The sequence below is a fragment of the Neomonachus schauinslandi genome, chromosome 13 (assembly GCF_002201575.2).
Source record: "Neomonachus schauinslandi chromosome 13, ASM220157v2, whole genome shotgun sequence".
Classification (NCBI taxonomy): Eukaryota; Metazoa; Chordata; class Mammalia; order Carnivora; family Phocidae; genus Neomonachus; species Neomonachus schauinslandi.
The window spans coordinates 28,401,105-28,422,882 of record NC_058415.1 but is presented as its reverse complement, the minus strand read 5'-3'; the positions used below and the strand labels follow the sequence as shown (position 1 = coordinate 28,422,882).

Here is a 21,778-nt window from a genome sequence, read left to right as displayed (position 1 = left end):
GGAGCAGAGTTATGTTCCACCTCCTTGAGGATGGAATATCTACATAACTTGGACAACTTCTGTACCTTAGATATGTCTATTCTCTATTTGTTTATTTATTCAAATATTTCTTTATATTAATGTGAACTCATGAATACTTATTTTATACTTTAGGTCATCATCCAAAACTATTTTATATTGTTGCTCAGCTTTGGTCATTAGGAATTCTTTCCAATGGCTCCTTGGACCTTGGGCATATACCCTCAATTGTGGGCTACTATTGCTGCTGTTTGAGCACTTCCTTATTTTCTGGCACTACAAGATGCTCCAGGCTCATCTAGTATTATTTCCTACAGTCTTAGCCATTCCTCCAAGAAGCCCTGGTTTCATTATTGGAGAGTGGTATTAGAAACCAAGACCCAGGCACTGTGCTTCTAGACCCTCCCAGATGGCAAGCAAGGAAATTTACGTGTGCGTGCTAATCCTTGGAAAACACCTATTTATAATTATTTCTATAATGCAACCATCTGCATCCATCTTAAACTAAACATTAAACATGAGTTTATAGTGATGTCTCCAGTTCTAATCTATTACACCACAGAGATCATTCTAGCCTATTCCTCTTGCTTATCTGTAACCTCCCACTTCAACAGTGAGAAACCTGGCTCCCAGATTTACTTAATTTACTTAATTGCTCAATTCCAGTATACACATATAGTGGTACCAGAATTGTTAACTGGTACGCCCATAGGAAATAACTTTATCAACTACAGCACAGTATTTAGGCACAGCTCCTTTTGCCTTTAGCCTTACAAACTCCACTCATTTCCAAAGTGACTTAGGTCAGCACCTTTGCCCCCAAGCCCCTTCAGTGAGGTTGCTTCATACATTTTTAATATAATTTGATTGTTTTGTCACAATTTGCATTCCATCCTGGGATCCTTTGATCTCTTATTTATATATTATCAAACCAAATAATTTAAGTTTTATTTTCAACATGGGGTAGGGTGAGGGTGACAAGGGGAGAAGACACTGACAGAACTCAAAAGGGAAGGTACCAATTTAGAGATTTTCTTAAGTTTCTGTCTAATAACTGCTTAAAAATAGAAATTCACTGAAAGCGAATATATTTTTTAAATGTACTGAAATCTTTGCATACAATAAGGAACATGGTAAAGATCAAAAGTAAGAAATGTAGCTCCCTTTCACAACTGAAATATAGATTTTTTTCAAGGCACTATCAGTAACTTTATTCAATTCTCCTAGTTGTAAAATGAGAATAAAACATTTTGTATCCGGGACTAAGAATGTAGGTATGCTGATAGTATTCTGCCACTCAAGGATAAAATGTTAGTTTCAGTAAATGTAGACTCTATGCCTTGGAGAAAATAAGCTCTACCCAATTATAATTTTCACACAATTGTAAAATTTTATATATTTTCACACAATTATATTCATAAAGCTTTGTAACCCTGATGATTATTATCTGCTCTTATCACTAAGGAATATTTTCTGCCTAGCAACCTGGGATCCTTAGGCATTTTAAAGTCCTTAAAGTATCCAAACAGTTACCAATATACACCTAGATTTATTTGTAAGCATGTGGGAGAGTTGGTGGTCATTCATGGAAGATTATCTTGATTGTAATAAAATTACCCCAAAAAAAGACAAAAGGGAGAGAAAACATCTTTTGAGGATTTCTTCTGTAAAACAAAATTTATTATTCTTGTAAGGCTGCATATGTGCCATTTATTTACTAACATATAATCACGAACTCCCAAGGATACAGTTTAAACTCCTGCTATAATCATGCATTTTATTGAATTATCAGAAAAGGAGACATCACGAGTAAATCTGCCAAGTCAATCTTTGCAGGAAAAAGATGTGCCCTAGCACCTCTTCGGTTTCTTTATGGAAATCAGCATTTATCCGTAACTCATTCCTATTCAACACCTGACATGTAATAATGTAATTCACAAGTCTAATCTCTTTCTGGGTAGTGAGCACTGAGAAGAAAGCCATGTTTGAAGCCATTAATGAGTATTTCTTCCAACTACTGTCAATAGATTCTTCTTCCCCATTATTCTAATTCAGAAATGAAATATCTGGGAGTGTTAAAAACTATGATTTCCTAAATTAAGTATTCAGAAGCCATATTTAATTAAATCTTATTGAAAACCCTACCCTTAATAATTTCAAAAAACTTTAAAGATACAATAAGAACACCTGTTTCTTTCCCTCATGGTCTCACAAGAATATCCAATAAGTTATTCTATATATAAATCAGTATGCTTTTGTACTAGTGTAAGTTTGCACCAACCCTGCAATTTCTCAAAGGCTGCCTCAGACTCCAACAGAAATAAGACAAGAAATGAACTCATTCTCAGTGGGGCAGGAGACCAGGGCAGAGAAGTAAGACTGGAGGTAAGGAAAAGGATAATTAGAGCTCAAAGTCGAAGTGATGCTTAAAAAAAAAAAAAAAATCTAAAAGGTTTTTGGGGGTGTGTTGGGGAAGAGATCTAAGCAATTTCCCGAGACCACCGCTTCTGTCAAGGGAGTCATGCTATAAAAGAAGGAGCTCAAAACAAGTTCATTGAGATCAGCATTCCTCCAGCCAAACTCTGCAATAATTACTGTATTGATCTGCAGTACATTAGCACAAACAGGTAAAATAATGAGGAATCAATGAAGTTTGATTTTAAAATTCTCAAATTCTAAGAACCCTGAACAACTGTTGGAAGAAGGGCAAGAAGAAAAGCACAAACGGCTGCCTAAACACCTCAATGCCTCATCAATCCCTTCTCTCTACACTAAAAACCTGGAGTCTCCTGGGGTCAAATGGGAAGAACCGCGGCCAAAGGAGCAAGTGTGCAGTCTTGGCAGGGCTGTGTCACGCGCCTCAGAAACAGACCTTTCCAGTGTTTGGGGGTTTGCACTATATGACAAGTGACAGAGTCCAGAGAGGCACGGCTGCCGAAAGACAGGTTCAGTAAGAAAGTCACAAAGCAGAGCTGGCTTTATTTGGAAGCCCTTGGCCAGGCTTCAGACTGACCCAACTTGGTGGCAGTTTATTCCCTCGGGGGGAATATGAAGGAACTTTGAGACAGTATTTGCTCAGAGACACATATCACTCCCATCTACAGCACTGAGGTCACCAGCAGAGATCCCAACGGAGAGCTAGGCTCGGGATTTAATCATTAGGCTTGCCTTTCAATCTCCTAACTCCGAAATACAGGGGCTGAATAAAGTAATCTTTTCATCATGACTTAAGGAAATAATCCTATTAAGAGTGGAGCATGCCTGGGAATTCACCTGCTTCACTGTGGGCCTAGGGATTTGAGGCTAGATGGGTAATGCCACAGAATAGAGAGGAGCATCCTTGCCAAGACCGTCCCCTGTGGAAGAGCATCCGTGCAAAGGCTCATCTCCCAGTGTGTGAGATTAACGGGCAGGGGGCTGTGGAGCACCCAGATAACCTACCTGCCGCTCTGGTCTGAGGTCCATGTAACGGATCGCCCCTGGGGTTTGGTGCTGTACCATATCCTTATGGCGTGAGGAAAGTCAGTAGCTGTCTGAGCCCCTGTCTTCCTGATCTGTAAGCTCCAAGTGTCAGTGTCAAACAGGAGCTCCCCACAGCCAGGAGCCTGGCTGCAGCCAGCATAATAGTCTAACTGCTCCCGCCAACGCCCTGCAGGCAGAGTGACAAGTTCATGTACAATCTGATTCCTGAGCTCCTCAGAAACAACTGTGAGCTTGGGAGACCTTGTAAATTTGTCAATACCTGGCACAGCAGCAACATCCACCTCCTCTACCTTCAACACGGATAAATCACAGCAGTCCAACACTAGCAAAAAATCCTCACTCCCATGATTCCCTGTGTCACAGCGGTACTTTGAGCTAGAAATCCCAGAAGCCTGTTCCGGGTTGTCATGGTTACCATCTTTACCAGAAGTATCTTTTTCACCTTTACCACAGATTGCAAAATCATTATATCCTGTTTTAGATGAGAAGGTCCTTGTATCTGTCACAGGACTCTGGCAGGGTGCAGGCATCCTAAAACTGCAGGCTTCGTTTGACTCTGATCGGCAGGTGTCTTTGGTGGAACCACTCTGTTTCTCGAATCTGTCCCCAGGCTCAAAGAAAAGCACTATGGTGCCCTCAATGATTTGACTTTCGAAATCCACATCTAAATCCAGTACATAGTGCTTCACGAGTATGTGGCTGGTGTTGGCCATGAGAGGCAGGTCATCCCGGGAAGGGTCCAGCTTTATGTCCATGGTGTCGGTTGTTGTTCGAGAGCTTTGTTACAATCTCAGAAGGGGCTTCCTATCTGCCTTAATCTTCCCGAATCATAAATGGCTGCTTACCAAAAAAACACCTGGTGTCACAAATTGTGGTTCCACAACTTTCAGTCCCCTGGCAAAGAAGAAAAACACAATTAGACAAAATTCCAAACAAGACCCTAAGTGTTCCTACAACCACTGCTTCAGCAAACTGACTACCTCCTTAAATAATCCCCCAATGTGGTAGAAGCTCAGGGCTAGAAGGCAGACTAATCTTTCTGACTGACATCAAAGAAAGCTGCATTATGGGTTTCTAAAAATATTTCAACTACCAATGGAACGAAAGGGGCCTCCACAAAGCCCGAAGAATCGTGCTCTTAACTAGAACAGTCCTTGTTTGGGGAAAGAGCAATTGTTATGCAAAAGCATAACTGAGTATCACTGTGCCTCTTGTTTTAAAAGATATTAAATGCATCATTTCTAATTTTGTGCATCAAAGATAAGTGACTGTTTCTCTACTGTGATTCTAAGTAACAAATGTGAATGAAGGCTAAATGGCCTCATACGTTTTATTCTTTGAGAGTAATAATTTAATACATAAAATGTAACTCCAGGGATTAATGTACTTTTCACATTAGGACTGCTCTCATATCAGCACTTCCAGTAAATTACAGGAAAATGAGCCAATTTACCAGGAGTGCATTCTAAGTATTCCTTTGAGATTGTTCATGGAGATTTTTCAAATTTATAGTTAAATACTCAAGGTATATCATTACATCTTAATAGCTGAAAACCCATTAACATTCTGGATAATAGCCTTCTTGTGGCAAAAAAAAGGTCTTCTCATTTGGAAAAAAAAAAAGTATGCAAATATCTATAAAAGGAAAAAGAGAAATTAAAATGTAGAAACAGATGTTGTAATAAAATGCCCAAGTTCTTCATAAAAGTTCTGAATCAAAATGTATTCTTATTTTATAATAGCAATCCACCTAGAAGAAAAATTATTTGAAATTATTTCAGTCCCTGTTGTGTACCTGATTTCTTTCAGCGTATGCTGTTCTTTATTTTTTATTCTTTTACCAAAAATGAAAAAGGGGGGGGGAATAACAACTCTGACAGAGTAGATATATTTAAAATAATTTTTGTATTTCTAAATATCAGGAGGTATTCTTGTATCAACTACAAAACAATATCACCAGCTTTTCAAGTAAAACTGAGCCCTCTCTTTTCATTCTGTTTAACTCCTCCTCACCTCCCCTCAGATTTTATGTGCCTGTCTACTAGACTCTTAATTCTGTTCCTTCTAGAATCTCATTCCAGAAATCAAACCCACTGAATTTTCACTTTCTACATCTCCACAGCCTTACTTCCTCAGGAAAATCTTACCCACCCTAAGGGGGAAAAAATCTGATTTCATGCTACCTTCCCAGTCGTAGAGACTATACACCCTTTGCATATTTGTCCTCTAGCCAAAGGGCCTGCTCAACACTCTGCTCCCTAAAGATGACCTGACACCAGGCCTCCATGCTCTTTGGACTAAGCCATGTGCCATACCTGGAGTGCACCCACAGCCACCTGCCAAATTCTGTTCTTTCTCCACACTCAGTTCAAATGCAATCATCTCCTGAAATCCTTCCTTACTCCCTATTCTCTCACCCTTCACCAAACTGCATGTGGGAATATACAATTTGATTTTTTAAAAGTAATAGGAATTGAGAGAAATGAGGGATGCAAAGCATATTTTGAGATTACTTTATAAAGAAGCTGGCACTCCCCTTGGTTCTAGAAGAATCAATGGGCAAAAGGAAGAAGGCAGAGTATTTCCTTTTCTGCATGAAAGCAACTAAACTTGTCGTGTAAGGAATAACAACCTTCAATAAAGCCATTGGGTATATGTATGTAATGAAAAACAACGGATGTTAAAACGTCATCCTGTTGGTGTTTGGGGCTGCTAATATGCAGTCTTTTGTTGATTGGGCTCTTTAAAAAACCTTACTTAATATTTTTTTTAAAACCTGAGTATATACACACACACACAAGAAGAAAATCTGAATCAGCCGAGACAAGGGTTAACTTAGTGGCTGTGTACACCATGTCTGAAGAACTGTCTAGCTTGTGTAACAATATAAATATAACCATTCATTGTCTAACCCTAATAGATCCTTTCATTTATTTGTGAAATTTAATATAATTTAAGATTCAAACATATACTACAGAGCAGTTTTCACCACTGCTTTGTGACTGGTGGCAGATAACAAGGCAGCCTTCGAGCCCCATCCACAACCAAGCCTGTTAATATCACCTTGTCACCCTAACTGGCAACAGTTTGCTCTTCGGTGGATTCTTGAGTACACTCCCCATAGTTGCAGTTCTAACTCTTTTCCTCTTTTAACTTTCTAGTTCCATGCCTGCTGACTCATTCTCAGTTGATTATTTGGCCTCCTACTTTACTGAGATGATTCTGAATCTGAAACTCCATCATGGCTCAAGTATCTGTAGTTCTTCACAGCTACTGCCTTCTCCTTTCTGATTCAAAGGAGACAATATCCCTTCTCACCAAAGCTAATTCCTTTCCCCTTGAATCCTAGCTTTTGGGGTCTGAAAGGGCCAAATGAATGGCACTCTTCTTGCCCGTCCAAATTCTGAACATACCAAAAAGTAAGATGAGGATATGGCAGAGGGATCCCAAAATATCACCATTATTACTGATGAAGGCTAAACTGGACAATATGATTTAGTGTGGGAACCAAAGGTACCTGAAAATTGAATCCCCATATTCAATAGATTTACCCACAAGGTCACAGTAAACACTAGATCAGGTCAAAGCTCCCAGAGGAGAGGGTACCCTCCCCAGGCAAGAATTAAGGCCTGGGGAAGTAAGGAGAAAAGCTCTCCAAGTTGAGGATTGCTGCCCAAAAGCAAAAGGGAAGAGCTGAAAGGAGCAGAACATGCTCAATTTCGTCTTCTCACTCCACCTCCCTTAAGGTAGAGGAACTAAAGTGATCAGCAATGTTACAGTAATTAAGCTCCCCTCACAAGACAGGAAACATCAGAAAGAAGAAAGAGCTCCCCCCCACACACCCAGAACACTATCTCCTTCCACTAATTTGGAATCTTGTTGCATTTGACAAAAAAATGTTTCTCTTGCCAACATTTTCTTCCTCTCAATGTTTCCATGCTGTTCCTAATGTTTCAAACACCCCCCAGGGCTACCATCTTCAAAAACAAACACTGCAATACATCCATCTATCAAAGCATTATGTTGATACCTTAAACTAATACAATGTTATATGTCAATTATATCTCAATTAAACCAGGAAAAAAACAAACAAACCAAACATTTAACTCTGTTGCCCATGTTAGCTAAGTCTTTACTTCTTTGCATTTTGGAGCTGACAAATTCCTTAGGGCTCACTTAGTCAAACTCTCCGGTTTTACAAATGATGACACTGAGGCCCAGAGAGGTAAAGCAATTCGGTCACTCATTTCTGATATTTTCTCCTTGCTGATTCTTTCCTTTGGAATTCTCATCTTCCAGCTCTTGTGGCCATTTCCTTCATACTGTCCAAGTCATAAATCAAATGTCACCTCCTAAGACTGTCTTCTATATTCTCATTCTACCTTGTCTACCATCTTCAAGTTGTGTGGACTAGACTCAATTCATATTCTAATAGCTTTGGGGGTAAAAGGAGAAGTTTGGGGCCAGCCCCAGAAGATTCAGATCACGGTCACCTCTGTCTGGTTTCCAACCTAAGTTATGTATAATGTGTGAGTCTGTTAGAACTCATTGCTTATTACACCTATTTCCTCCTTGCCTTGGCTTCTTAGATGACCTGAATCTCCTTTCCCTGCAAGTATACAACTCTCACTGACGTCAATCAGGGTCACATCCCATGTTTAGGGAAGAACTGAACTAACTGTGGTTGCAAATGCTTGTATGTGGCCACCTTGTAAGGCCTCTCTCAGCAAATAGTAACCATATTTCTAAGCAGTCTGTTGACTTCAGCACTTCTTGCCATTATTGTGCTCCAATTTAAAATGCCAGCCTGTCTCACTGAAGCATTTTTCCATTCTGTCATAAGCCATAACATATAAAATTCCCCCCTTTATCAAACCCAATGGTTAGTTTCCAGTGGCTAACCACTGCTGCCTCTAAAATAAGTGTACTATGTGCTATGTATTTTAAATGCTTAAATGATTGTCTCAGCAACACCATTAAAGGCTTCAAAAGAATTAATGTACAGCAATATTTTTCTTGAGAAAGGCGGGAGGAGGGGGGAGGAAGGGAGGATCAAATACTAAACAGAGTTATGGCACGGGGAAGAAACTGCCTTGCCACTTTCAGTCACCCAAACAGAAATGCACACATCTACAAATGTGTAAAATAGCCTCTGTAGAGCCATTCCAGATCCCTCTAAAGAGAGTAATTTCATTCTCCTTTCCAGCTACAAGGCCATGTGTATCATTCTCATGACCCTCAACTTACCCTGCTTCATTTTGCAGCTACCTCTACCTTCCAATGGTCTATAAGCAACTAGGGATTCCTGATTCATCTCTGTGTGCATGACCACGTTGAGTAGAATGCCCTACACATAGTAGGTTCTCAGTAAATATCTGTGGAATTGACATCTGAGGGCATTTATAATTTCTCGTTATCCACAGAATAGGGGTTCTGGCTTACATAGGTTTAGTAGAAAGTTATGCTTAACCAACATCTTCCTCCAAATAGCTCTCAATTTTTTTTTTTTTTAAGATTTTATTTTTTTGACAGAGAGAGAGAGACAGCATAGAGGGAACACAAGCAGGGGGAGTGGGAGAAGGAGAAGCAGGCTTCCCACTGAGCAGGGAGCCCGATGCGGGGCTCGATCCCAGGACCCTGGGATCATGACCTGAGCTAAAGACAGATGCTTAACGACTGAGCCTTCACCTGTCCCTCTATGCCACATCTCTTTTCCTATAAGCAACTCAAAAGAAAGGGAGAAATTGCAAAAATGCTTACTATATAGTACTGAGCACACTATGAGTAGTTACAAAATATTTAATTCTACAGACTACTTGTTCAGAGGAGGACAGCTTTCTGCTACTCCAAGTGTGTTCATTCTGTAGGATACAGTGATTGCTCTTAATGACAGCTATTTTATATACCAAAAAGTATACTGTTTCTGAGCATAGCTCCTCAGACATTCAAATGCATATAAGCATAGGAACATAGCTTATTATTATGAAATTTGATAAAATAATTTCAGAATTAGAAGGACTCTTAGAAGTACAAATGTATTATTTTGTATTTAGAAGTGTCACACTGACATATTATTCTGTAACTTATTTCTTTCATGCAATGGTTTTGAAATACAACCATACAGATGCACATAAATCTAGCTCGTTTCCTTTAACTGCTGCTTAGTGTCCCTATATGAATATTCTACAATTTGTCTATACATTGCTCTGCTAGTATTTAAATTCTTTTAAATTTTTCATTATAAACCATGCCGCAATGAACATCCTTATATATGTCTCCTGGTGCACATGTGGCAAGTGTTTCCTGGATAAAACACCTAGAAATTCCATTTGGCCTGAGATTGGTATTGTCACACCTGCTTTCTTTTGGTTTGTTTTTTCCTGATGTATCTTTTCTATCCCTTTATTTTTATTGTTAACTGCTCTGAGTTGTTTTGCCTTTTGCCTTGGATATCTTTTTAATGCAACATTTGGCTGCATTTAAAAAATATAATTATCGGGATGCCTGGGTGGCTCAGTTGTTAAGCGTCTGCCTTCGGCTCAGGTCATGATCCCATGGTCCTGGGATCGAGTCCCACATCAGGCTCCTTGGTTGGCAGGGAGCCTGCTTCTCCCTCTACCTGCCACTCCCCCTGCTTGTACTCTCTCTCTCTGCCAAAAAAATAAATAAAATCTTTAAAATATATATATATAATAATTTTTAATAACTGAAGTAAATTTATTTACATTTATCATGATTACTGTTATAACAGCACTGATCTCTCAGCCAATTATTTTGTGTTTTCCATCTACTATGATTTTCTTTGCTACTCAGCTTTTACTTTTTCTACTTTTTGTTGCATTTTTTCTGAGTTTTTTCCCTCTACTGCTTCATCAGTTATACAATCTATTTATTTTCTTTAACATGCTTACTTCAGGTCAATCTCTAGTAGTCTTTTGAATAATACAAAGACCCTAGGAAGTTTTATCATCAGTTTCTCCTTTTCCCCATTCTCTATCAGCTTCCAGATTATTGTTGCCAGTGTCTCAGTATCACATTGTTTTTAACAACCCTCACCCAACTTAGAAAAATTGAAGTCAATAGTTATTTGTATTTGTTTACCGGCTTTCTTTCTCATGACTGATTCACACAGTCCATTCCTTCTGTCAGGGTTCAATTTTGCTCTAGTTAACTACTGCCACCTGACAAATTAACCCAAAACTTTGTGGCTTCAAACAGCAACCATTTGATTATACTCCGTGAGTCAGGAATTTGGGTAACACTCAGCTGGGCCATCTTAAGAATATGACTATAGCACTTAGTGGTACTCAGCTAGACGATGGGCTTATCTGGGGGTTCTGATGACCAGAGTAGCTACACAAAGCCTCTTTAATATGGAGGTCTCAGAATAGTTGGGACATTTTATATGGCAACTGGTGGCCCCCAAAGCAAGTGTCCCAAAGGACTTCTGACCTAGCCTCAAAAGTCAACTACATTCTATTGGTTTCAAAAGAGTGGTACAGCTAGCTAGTCCAGATTTAAGGACAGGGAACTCAACTTCACATCTTAATGGGGGAGTCACTGGATCGTACTGGAGAGTAGCCTGTGAGATGGTAGATACTGTTATAGTCATTTAGGGAAAATACAATTTCCTTTTTACTTAAGTAGTTATCTCACTTAGGCTGATAGTTATTTTCACTTAGCACCTTGAACACATTACTATATTCCAACATCTCTTTTTTCGGATAAGAAGTTTGGTATCAATCTTCATTTCTTGATATTTATGTTTTTCCCCCTGGTAGCTTTTATATATTTTTTTATTATCTTTGATGTTCTATTGTTTCAATCAATGTATCTAAATATGGATTTATTTTTATTTGGCTTGCTCAAGATTCAGTGTGCTCCTTCAGCCTGAGGAATTCTTTCCATGTATAACCCTGAGGAGACAGCAAATCTCCTTGGCTCTCTACTGAAACAGTGTGATGGAATTTTCTTTCTCCAGTTACCCCTTCACGGCTTCTAGCTTTACACAGATAACTCAGTTTCAGTTCTCCACATGTACTAGGTCTATAGTCAAGTACCTCTTCCTTGATAGGTATCAGGGTCCCGACCCCTTCCCGCCCCCTTGCCCCCCTACAGCTATTAAGCCTATTCTCATTCCTCTGTCAGAACCTCTCAAGTTAGGCTCCTGTTCATCATCCTGACTTTATAATCCCCCCCCATTTTGGTCAACGAGGATAACTCCTTCTTGGTTGTGAATTTGCATGTGTATGTGTGTGTGCGTGTGTGTGTGTGTGTGTGTGTTCATAGGTGTGTGTATGTTGTTGTACTTTACAAAGCATTTCTAAATACTTGAAGTGGGAAGGGGGATTTTCTTAAAATTCAGTTAATCATACTGACCAGAAGCCCACGAAGCCTGCTTTACCAATTAAATGGTCCACACCCACAAGTCCCCTGGCTTAAAAAGTCTTCTTGCAGGGCATGCTTTGCTGCGTAACTTTATAGGCACCATAGCTACAGATTCCCTTTCATCATCACAAAAGCCTAGAGAGATGCTTAAAGACTGAGAGGGGGTGCCTGGATGGCTCAGTCAGTTAAGCGTCTGCCTTCGGCTCAGGTCATGCATGATCCTGGGGCCCCAGGATCAAGTCTGGCGTTGGGCTCCCTGCTCAGCGGGGAGTCTGCTTCTCCCTCTACCCTCGCCCCCTGCTCATGATCTAATAAAATAAATAAAATCTTCAAAAAAAAAAATGAGAGGATAAGAATATGTGCAAAGAAAGAAGCCAAGATGCAGAGAAAGCTGGACCATATTACTCATTCATTCAATATGGAATCCTCTTCTATTCTCTTTACTCTCTCTCTCCCGACCATGTCCTTGAGGAAATCTTTCCTGACCTCACTGATTAAGTCAATTTCCCAATTATTAGATCTCATAGCACTGAGTACTTCTTCACAGTTCAACAGTTTTAGTTTTACATTTTTTGTTTGATCATTTAATATTCTTCTTCCTCTTAAATGAAGGAAAATACCACTTCTGGTAATAGCAGAGTAGCTTTTATCAGACCAATCCTCCTACTGGCAGCACTGATAAACTCTAGACAACAACAAAAATCTGAAGGCAGGTGAGAGTGAGCAAAAAGCTGACAAAAGCTATAGGGAGCTGACACTTAGGAGAAGGGAATGGCACTGAGTTTCCTTGTCATAGTTTTTCACCTGAGGGCATGTCCTAGTTGGCCATATGCAGCTAAAATTCAGACTGAAACTTGCAATCTTACTGGCTAAAAAATCAGAGAACAGAGTTCAGGAGTGACTCAGCACCTGGATGGTAAAGAAGGAAAACTTCAGAAAAGGTATGAGCCCCATATTCTGCATATATACTGCCCAATTATCTAACGAACCCCTGAACCATCCATGTTAGGGGCAGACCAAATAGTCCAAGTATGGCTCAATGTACTGAACTAACCTCTGCTTTCCTCTGCCCACTGCAGGGAAACCAAATATGGAAGTTTGAGTTCACCTGAGTTAATTGTCTGCTAATACAAGAAAGACATTAAAACTCTTCAGAGGAACATAAATCCAGTTTCTATTAAAGTAGCAATCACAATGTCCAAGATAAAATAAAAAATTATTAGATATAAAAAGAAATAAGAAAATATGACCCATACTTAAAGAAAAAGCAATCAATGGAAACTGACGTGAGTGGACCCAAATATTAGAATTAGTATAAACAAAGAATTTAATGTAGTATTATATTAGTTTTATAATTAAGGACATAAATGCTATAATGAATGAACTGAGGAAAACTCAGCAGAGAAATAGAAATTGCTAAAAAAAAAAAAAAGGAAATTCTAAGAACTGAAAACTACTATATCTGAAATTAAAAATTCACTGAAGTTTAATAGCAAACTAGAGATTACAGAAGAAAGAGTAAATGATCTTGAAAATATTTATATAGCAATTATACAATCTGAAGAACACAGAGAAAAAATGTGAATCAATGAACAGAACCGCAGGTACCTATGGGACAAAGGTTCAACACATATAGAATTTAAGTCCAAGAAGGACAGATGAATAAGAATGCTGCAGCAAAAAATATGCTTAAAAACAGTGAGCAGTGAGAACAACCAGCACCCAGATTATGGTTCCTAAATACCATTTTCCAATGAAAGGAACCAGGCCTCCTTGGAGAAGGGGCTGATTCTAGGATTGCGGCAGGAAAAATGCAAGATCATATAGACGCTCTGGGCTCTTCTTCTACTCAAAGGTTTGAGCGATTACTAATCTATCTGCCCAAAAAGGGAGAAAGTTAAAAAAAAAAAAAAAAAAGTGTGGTGTGGGGATTGGGCATCTCAAAAAAACAAAAGAACTAACTGCAGGAGCTTCCAATGGCCAAAGGTAGAACAATCTGAACAGGAAAATAATGATGGTATTGGATTAGAACCCAAAGAATAAAATAAATAACCTATAACTCTATTCTGATAAAAACAAATGATTGATAAATGGGGAGGGAGGGTACACCTCCCTTAAAGAAGGATTCCAAAGAATAGAAGTAGATATGACCTCTTCCAGAAGGCAGGAGTAGGGCTTAATTTCCTTCCTTTTGAGTATGAGCTGCACTTAGTAACTTGCTTCCAAAGAATAGAGAATGGGAAAGAAAAAATACTAAGTTTAGAGTAGTGAAATCTGGCAGACAAAAACATAACCACATTATCAAGGTTAGCATCACCAGTGATAAATCATGTTGGTATCATTATCCCCTGATAGGATTCAATTGATGAGAAGGGCACCTTACCTCTGTAGTATTCTTCCCCAAATCCATAACCTCAGTCTAAGCTTCAGAAAACATCTGACAAACACACATTGAAGGACATTCTAAAAAATATTTGGCCAGTACTCTTCAAAAATGTCAAGGCAATGAAAAGCAAGTAAAATCTGAAAAACTATAATAGATTGAAGGAGACTTGGGGGTATTATAAAATGTATGTGGTATCCTAGACAGGATCCTAAAACAGGAAAAAAAAAAAAAAAAAGGACACTAGTGGAAAAACTGTTCTTAGCAGCATTGTGCCAATTTACTTCTGTAATTTAACAAATATACCATAGTTATGTAACATGTTATCGGGGAAGCTGTGTCATACGCATATGGGAACTCTATACTATCTTTGCAAATCTTTTTTTTTTTTTTTTAAGATTTTATTTATTTATTTGAGACAGAGAGAATGAGAGAGACAGAGAGCACATGAGAGGGGGGAGGGTCAGAGGGAGGAGCAGACTCCCTGCAGAGCAGGGAGCCCGATGCGGGACTCGATCCCGGGACTCCAGGATCATGACCTGAGCCGAAGGCAGTCGCTTAACCAACTGAGCCACCCAGGCGCCCTATCTTTGCAAATCTTTTGGTAAATCTAAAAGTATTGCAAAAGAAACCATTTATTTTTAGAATAGTTAAGATTTTCCAAATTTGGTGAGAGATATAAATCTAAAGATTCAAGAATCTGAGAACAAACCCAAGCAAGATAAACACAAAGGAAACCACACCTAGGTACGACATAGTCAAACTGCTAAAAACCAAAAATAAGGAAAAAATCTTGAAAGTAGCCAGTACAAAATGATATTACATGCAGGAGGAAAAAGATACAAATGACAACTGGTCTCTCATCAGAATAACACTTAATTTCTCATCAGAAATAATGGAGGCCCATGGGACGCCTGGGTGGCTCAGTCGGTTAAGCGTCTGCCTTCGGCTCAGGTCATGATCTCAGGGTCTTGGGATCGAGTCCCACATCGGGCTCCCTGCTCACCAGGGAGTCTGCTTCTCCCTCTCCCTCTGTCTCTTCCCCCTGCTCATGCTCTCTCTCTCAAATAAATAAATAAAATCTTTAAAAAAAAAAAAAAAAAAGAAAGAATGGAGGCCCAGAAAATAATGGAATGGTATCTTTTAAGTGTTAAATGAATTTGGGGGAGCACACTTGCCTCACATATATTAGTCCTAAAATATTATTTATTTTATAATAATTTGCTATGAAGTCCTTATTTTTGTACTTAGCAAAACAGCAGCCTATTTCTGCTTAAGTTACCCAAATTTCTGAATAAGCGGGGCCTGAACTAATTTCCACTTTATTCAAAATTGGTATTTCCTCTTATTTATTTTTAAATTTTTAATTCTATTTCAAAACAAATACATACTCTATTAACACTCTCCAAAATGACTGGCTCTTTCCCTCCTTAATGGAAATTCTCATGAATCGTGGACACATTGACATAGCATGGGGCAGGTTTTCTACTCAAAGGTTTGAGTGATTACTAAACTGTCTGGCCCCTCAGAACTTTTCTTTCAGCTCCTCATTTTCATATCTCACCAATTTGATAGAAATGGTTCATCAGTGCCTGAAACAGGTAATAAACAAAGTCGAAGTTATTTTTAAACAGCAGAAACAAGCCAATCAGATAAAATCACCTTTATCTCTGCTACAGTTTTGATCTCGGAGGTTAGGATATGCCAATATGCCTTCAGTCACTTTATTTGGCTTCTAGCATTTTAACTTTTGTTCATTTCTTTTTATTTTTGTTCTACTTTGAGTAAAAAAGCAGTGTTAAAACAACACTAAACTATGTTTTAAATGAATAAGTACCAGGATATTCAGAGTTTAAATTCCCTCTGGAACCCTAATTCTAACAGCCTATACCCCCCTGTATAAATATATGCTACAACAGGGTCTTTCATTGCAAAACTCATACCTGCGATGCAATGTCATTTATCACTGAGTAAATAATGCAAGATAACATACTGAAAAGGGGATTTTGCTTTAGTCCCTTAACTATAAATAAAAATATGTAGCACTTTGCAGGATTACCACATGTAGTATGATATTAACTTAAATACTAATCTTTAAGCCAAACTGTAAATAAGATAAACTGTGGCCTCTGGTCTCAAGTTTTAAATAGCCTCTCTTTTCTTCAAATTTACTGCTTTCATGAAGCATAGAAGGGTGACTGCATATAATTTGTGATCATGTAATGAAAGAACTATTGTGATATGTATATGTGGGGGAAAAAAAACACAACTGGAGTTAATGTTGTTGTGGGAATTATAGAACATGCTTGCGATGAAGATCAGCACAATGAAGCCAAGTCAGAACCAGAGTCAAAGGCCTTTTCCCGGATAAAGAAAGCAAATCACTGTCAGCTGTGGTTTGATTTATATATTATAACCAGTCAAGGGTGGGGGGCAGAGGTCTAAAATGTGAAAACTGAAAACAAAACTGATTTTACTCACATCAGTATATGACTAGCCTGAATTATGCTTGAACATGATGTGATATGATGGAATTCAGCCTCCCTGATGGCAGCCTGTGTTGATTTTGGCTCTTCTGATCCTATCTCAGCATCCAGATGCCATTCCTCTTTGGTGCCTAATGTGTTTATGCTCACATTATCAGCAGGCATTGGGTTGCAAAGATCAGACTGGAAATGATTTCACTATTTTCGAAGAGAAAAGAATTTATCCCTCTGATTGCTACTTGCTTGCAAAGTAGAGCTTGTTTCAGTTTTCTAAAGAGTGCCACTTAAAGGCGCCTAGGTGGCTCAGTCAGTTAAGCGGCTGCCTTCAGCTCAGGTCATGATCCCAGGGTCTTGGGATCGAGCCCCACATCGGGCTCCTTGCTGGCAGGGAGTCTGCTTCTCCCTCTCCCTCTGCCTACCGCTCTGCCTGCTTGTGGGGCTCGCTCTCTCACTCTCTCTCTATCAAATAAATAAGTAAAATCTTAAAAAAAAAAAAAAGTGTCACTTAAACTAAATTACAGCAGAGTAATGGCAAAAGGATTCCTGGGAGAACACATTACAGTTATAGAAAACAGGAAATTTCACTTTTCTACCCCTTTCTCAAGAAGTCATACTTGCCCCATGGCGGCTGACCAGCGAAGGCACTGGAAAGGTTATGTACCTGCTGAACTACAGGTCTGATTCCTCCTTAGATGTGTCTTTATCAACACTGCTCTGCTTCCTGGCACTATCAACAATTAAAGGTTTCATAAACTAGAAAACAACTTATCTGTGTCAAAACCGTTAGATGTGTCAATCGAATACAACAAAGATCTCATGAATCCTAACACAGCCTGCTGTGGGTACACCTCTCCAGAAGCTGACTTTGTCCTCACGGAATCCCTTTATCCTTCCCTCTTACCTCTTTGCCATCTTGTTTAAGGCACAAGACCTACTAACAACTCTCCATTATCCAGAGGCAAATAACTTGATTTGTTAGTTTTATGGAAAACTAAAAACTAGTGAAAACATCTGTTAGAGATACTTTATCTAGAAAAAGAAATAACTGATACTTATTGAGTGCTTACTTATGTATCTGAAACTCTCCTAATCCCCAGCAATGTTTTTTATTCTTACTATTCCCTTTTATAGATGAGGAAATGATGTTCAGAGAAGCTAAGTGTACAAGATTACCAAGATTTTTTTTAAAGATTTTATTTATTTGAGAGAGAGAGAGAATGTGTGCGTGAGCAGCGGGAGGGGCAGAGGGAGAGGGGAAGGGAGAAACAGACTCCCGGCTGAGCAGGGAACCCTATGCAGGGCTCGATCCCAGGACCCCGAGATCAGGACCTGAGCCGAAGGCAGATGCTTAAACGACTGAGCCACCCAGGTGCCCCTCAAGATTACCAAGATTTGAACTCAAGTAGTTGGACTTAAGAGTGTTCTTAACTGCTATCTCATGGCCTCTACCACATGGCAATGCTACAGAGTAACAAGACATGCTACCTTATATCAATGCCACGTGGAACACCAGAGGCCCGTCACAGACAACAGCAAAGGTGTGGGGGAAACTGAGGGCTGGGACAGGACTGTGGAGGGCGAATAATCTGGTCAGGGAAGGGAGGAGTGGGCACAGACAATAGACCCTGTATCTCTGCCCAGCTCTTATCCCATTCTAATACTTAAAAGAAGAGAGAACTCCATGAAAATGAGAAATTAGTTAACAGATGATTTTGACAGGTAGGAGTTTTGAGATACATCTCAAATTTTACAAGGTTGAGAGTAACTAAAACATCACACTTGTATTCTTTGCATACTTTTAATAAATAATGATTCTGTTTCTAAATATTAGATATGTTTAATTAAATAATTTTTTCTTAAGTCCATTTCTTTATCACAATTTTATTCTTCTTCTGACCATGATTGGGGATTATATGACTCCCCCCATTACTCTGTCACTTAGTATTCATATTTACTGAGTGTTGATTAGAGTAAGAAGCTGAATTTCCGAGGCTGGACGCCATTTCACCGATGCCCTCACTAGGGCTGCTGAGTCCCTGCTCACTCAACTCGGACCACATCATTGCTCCACCCCCGTGATGCCCCACCGTTCATTCGCGAATTCCCATCCATTTCCCCTTCTAACCACCCTCCGTCTGCTACCTGGCAGCAGTTACCTGGGTCACGGCACCACTCCTCTTCGGCAGCGCCCATTCCCAACCCCAGGTTCACTCCACACCTTTGCTCTCCACTCCTGCCCCTGCCATGGACCACTGCCACCTCTCCTTCCTTCCCACATCTATGCCTCCACTTCTCAGCTGACGGGAGCCTTTAAAGCTACTCAGATTCTCCTGTAGCAAAAACAAACAAACAAACAACCAAAACTCTAGTAACAGCAAAATGTGCTTTCCTGTCCTTGGCCCAACAGCTACCATTCTAGCTTTTGCCATTGTTTTGCTATCAAACTTTTCCAGCCAACAGTTCATACCCTCTTCTATTTTATGATCACACATTTCTTACAATTGAAATCTGGTATCTGACCACACCACTTCACTAAAAGTTTATTTTTAAACATTTACAGTGACTTCCTTCTTGCCAAATCTAGCTTGACCTCAGTTCTTCTTTTCCTTGACTCTCTGTGGCATCTGTCATTACTAATCTCCCATCACCTCTGATGATTCCTGGGAGACTGTACAGTCTACACCACCTCTTACATATCTGCCCCCAGACAATGGACGTCCCCCAAAGCCTAATCTGGGGCCCTCTTCTCATTCTGGAGTCTGTCTTGTGCTCACATGTCCAGTACTCGACTAATCTCCTTATGGAAAGGGCTCAGCCCCTGACCTCCAGCAGTCCCTGTCACCTGTCTCCAAGGCAATGCGTCTCAAACTCTCTGTGGTGAAGGGCTAGTTATTTTTTCCCGTTACAGGTCAACACTTTTGTAAAACATAATCAAAACAAATCACAAAAAGAAGAAAAGTAAAAAAACATACAAAATACAAGCCCAATTATTTTATTATCGGATTTAACGTAAGCACAATAAGAATAAACCATAACAAGGGAAAAATAATTACTATAATAGTTTATAAATGATTACTCTCTATTTTTGTACTTATCTCCTTGTGGACTAACCACAGTGTGTGGTAACACTGGCTGGCAGACTCGTCCTCAGGGAGCACGGCTCTGGAGGCCTGCAGGGCATCCGACTGACCCCCTATCACTCACTAACACACAACCACTTCCCGATTTCTGTCTGTTAGGGCAGCATCACAGTCCACTAGGTCTAAAAGTTCTGTCTCATCTTGACTCCTCCCACCTCTGTAACTCTACCCAATCAATTATGAACCTTTAAATTCTATTCCTTCAAATTCTTTCTTTTATCCAGTTCTTCTCCACATTGCCTGCAAAACCCGGATCCAGAAACCAAGACCACGTAGTTGAACTACGATACAACAACCTTCTAAATGAGTCTCCCTGGGTGATGAGCAGTCATTAGTGCTATTAACAAACATTTCCAGTTCTTCTTCCCAGGTCCCTAACCCTCAAACATGGAAGGATGGCAATTTCTGGAAGCCTGTGATTGCTTAATATTTAACTGCTACTACACGACCTTCCAGAGTGCTCTCTCCTCTCTCTTAAGGCAAACAAATATGAGATGGTGGCTAGGTGGCTACTCTATCAGCCTGAACACCTCTGAATGATTATAAGTAGAGCACCCAGTTGAGCTGTGACAGACAGGCAGCATAAGCAGGAAACATACATTTACTTTTTTAAAGCCACAAAGGTTTTAGAGCTGTTTGTTACTATGCTAACTTAACCTATCCTGTCTGAAACACTCTGTACCAAGCCTCTCCTCTCTCCAAAACCATACTTAACAAGACTTATTCCTGGAAGCACAAATTTAATGTCATGTCTCTGCTAAAAACAAAACACTTCGAATGAATTTCTATTGTTTAAAGAAAAATGCACACTCCTTAGCATTCAAAACTCTTACTATTTTTTCAGTCTCATCCTACCAAACCAACCTCCCATTTCCTGACTTTGTCAGGCTCACTTCCAGCCACTTACCAACCCAGGCCCCCAAAAGGGAACACTTCCCCTCTCTCTTCTAAGGTAAAAATCAATTCTATCCACTCCACCAAACTTTTCTCCACAGTTCTAACAGCTAACACTGAATACTAAGTGCTGGGCTTTGTTCTAAGCACTTCTTACGTATTAACTCATTTACTCCTCAAGTAACTCTATGAGATGAGGACTATTATTATTAAACTCATTTTGCAGATGCGGAAACTAAAACATAGGGATTAAAGAACTTGTTCAAAACCACACAGCAAATAAATGATGAAGCCAGATGAACCCAGTAGCCTGTCCTCTTACCACTGCCCTCTACTGCTTCTAGGACACTCCATCTCCCCTTCCACCGAACTTCCATTGCACTCTGTAGATCTTTCTGGTACATAATCTTGTGCTCTGCATGACAAGTCACTATTTGATATATGCAGGCTTTATCTACTAAGGTAGACTATAAACTCCTGGACTGCAGGGAGCCACTTTACCATTCTTTGTATCATTCAACAAGAAAATGCTGCTGAAAGAACCCTTTTGTGGTAAGTACAACTCCAGTGGATAGAATGTCTGTTAATCATGTTTATTTTCTGTATTTGATGATGCTTTGACATCTTGGAGCCTTGCTGATCCCAGACAGATAACCCCTACTGGGGCCAGCTAATATACAAACCAACCAATCCAGAGCTCACAGCCCCAACCACCTCCTTTAATCCTCAAACACCAAGCCAATATTCCCGCACCCCAATTCCTCCCAGGGCAAGATACCAAAGACTAGGGACCACCCCTATAGCCCAGAGCCCTCCAAAATCACTCAAACTAGCCAGTCCTAAGTCTGCTTACTTTGGCCTGCCTTGTCATCCCCCAGACACCACAATAAAGGCTCATGCCCATGCTTTCCCCTTGCTCCTTCTGCCTCCTGACCAACCCTGGTACTTCCTTGCTGGTGTGCCCCCTCCTCTTGGGAACTGTAAAT

General features: G+C 39.8%; 1 protein-coding gene across 1 annotated transcript in view; it reads right to left on the bottom strand.

Annotated features, from left to right (window-relative positions):
• The window catches only part of AOPEP (aminopeptidase O (putative)), a 309,081-nt gene extending 304,825 nt beyond the window's left edge, over positions 1 to 4,256 (bottom strand). Inside the window, exon 1 of the mRNA XM_021677941.1 lies at positions 3,460 to 4,256. Within this exon, the coding sequence (XP_021533616.1) occupies positions 3,460 to 4,256 (797 nt within the window). The remainder of the gene's footprint in view (positions 1 to 3,459) is intronic.
• Positions 4,257 to 21,778: the final 17,522 nt, after the last annotated feature.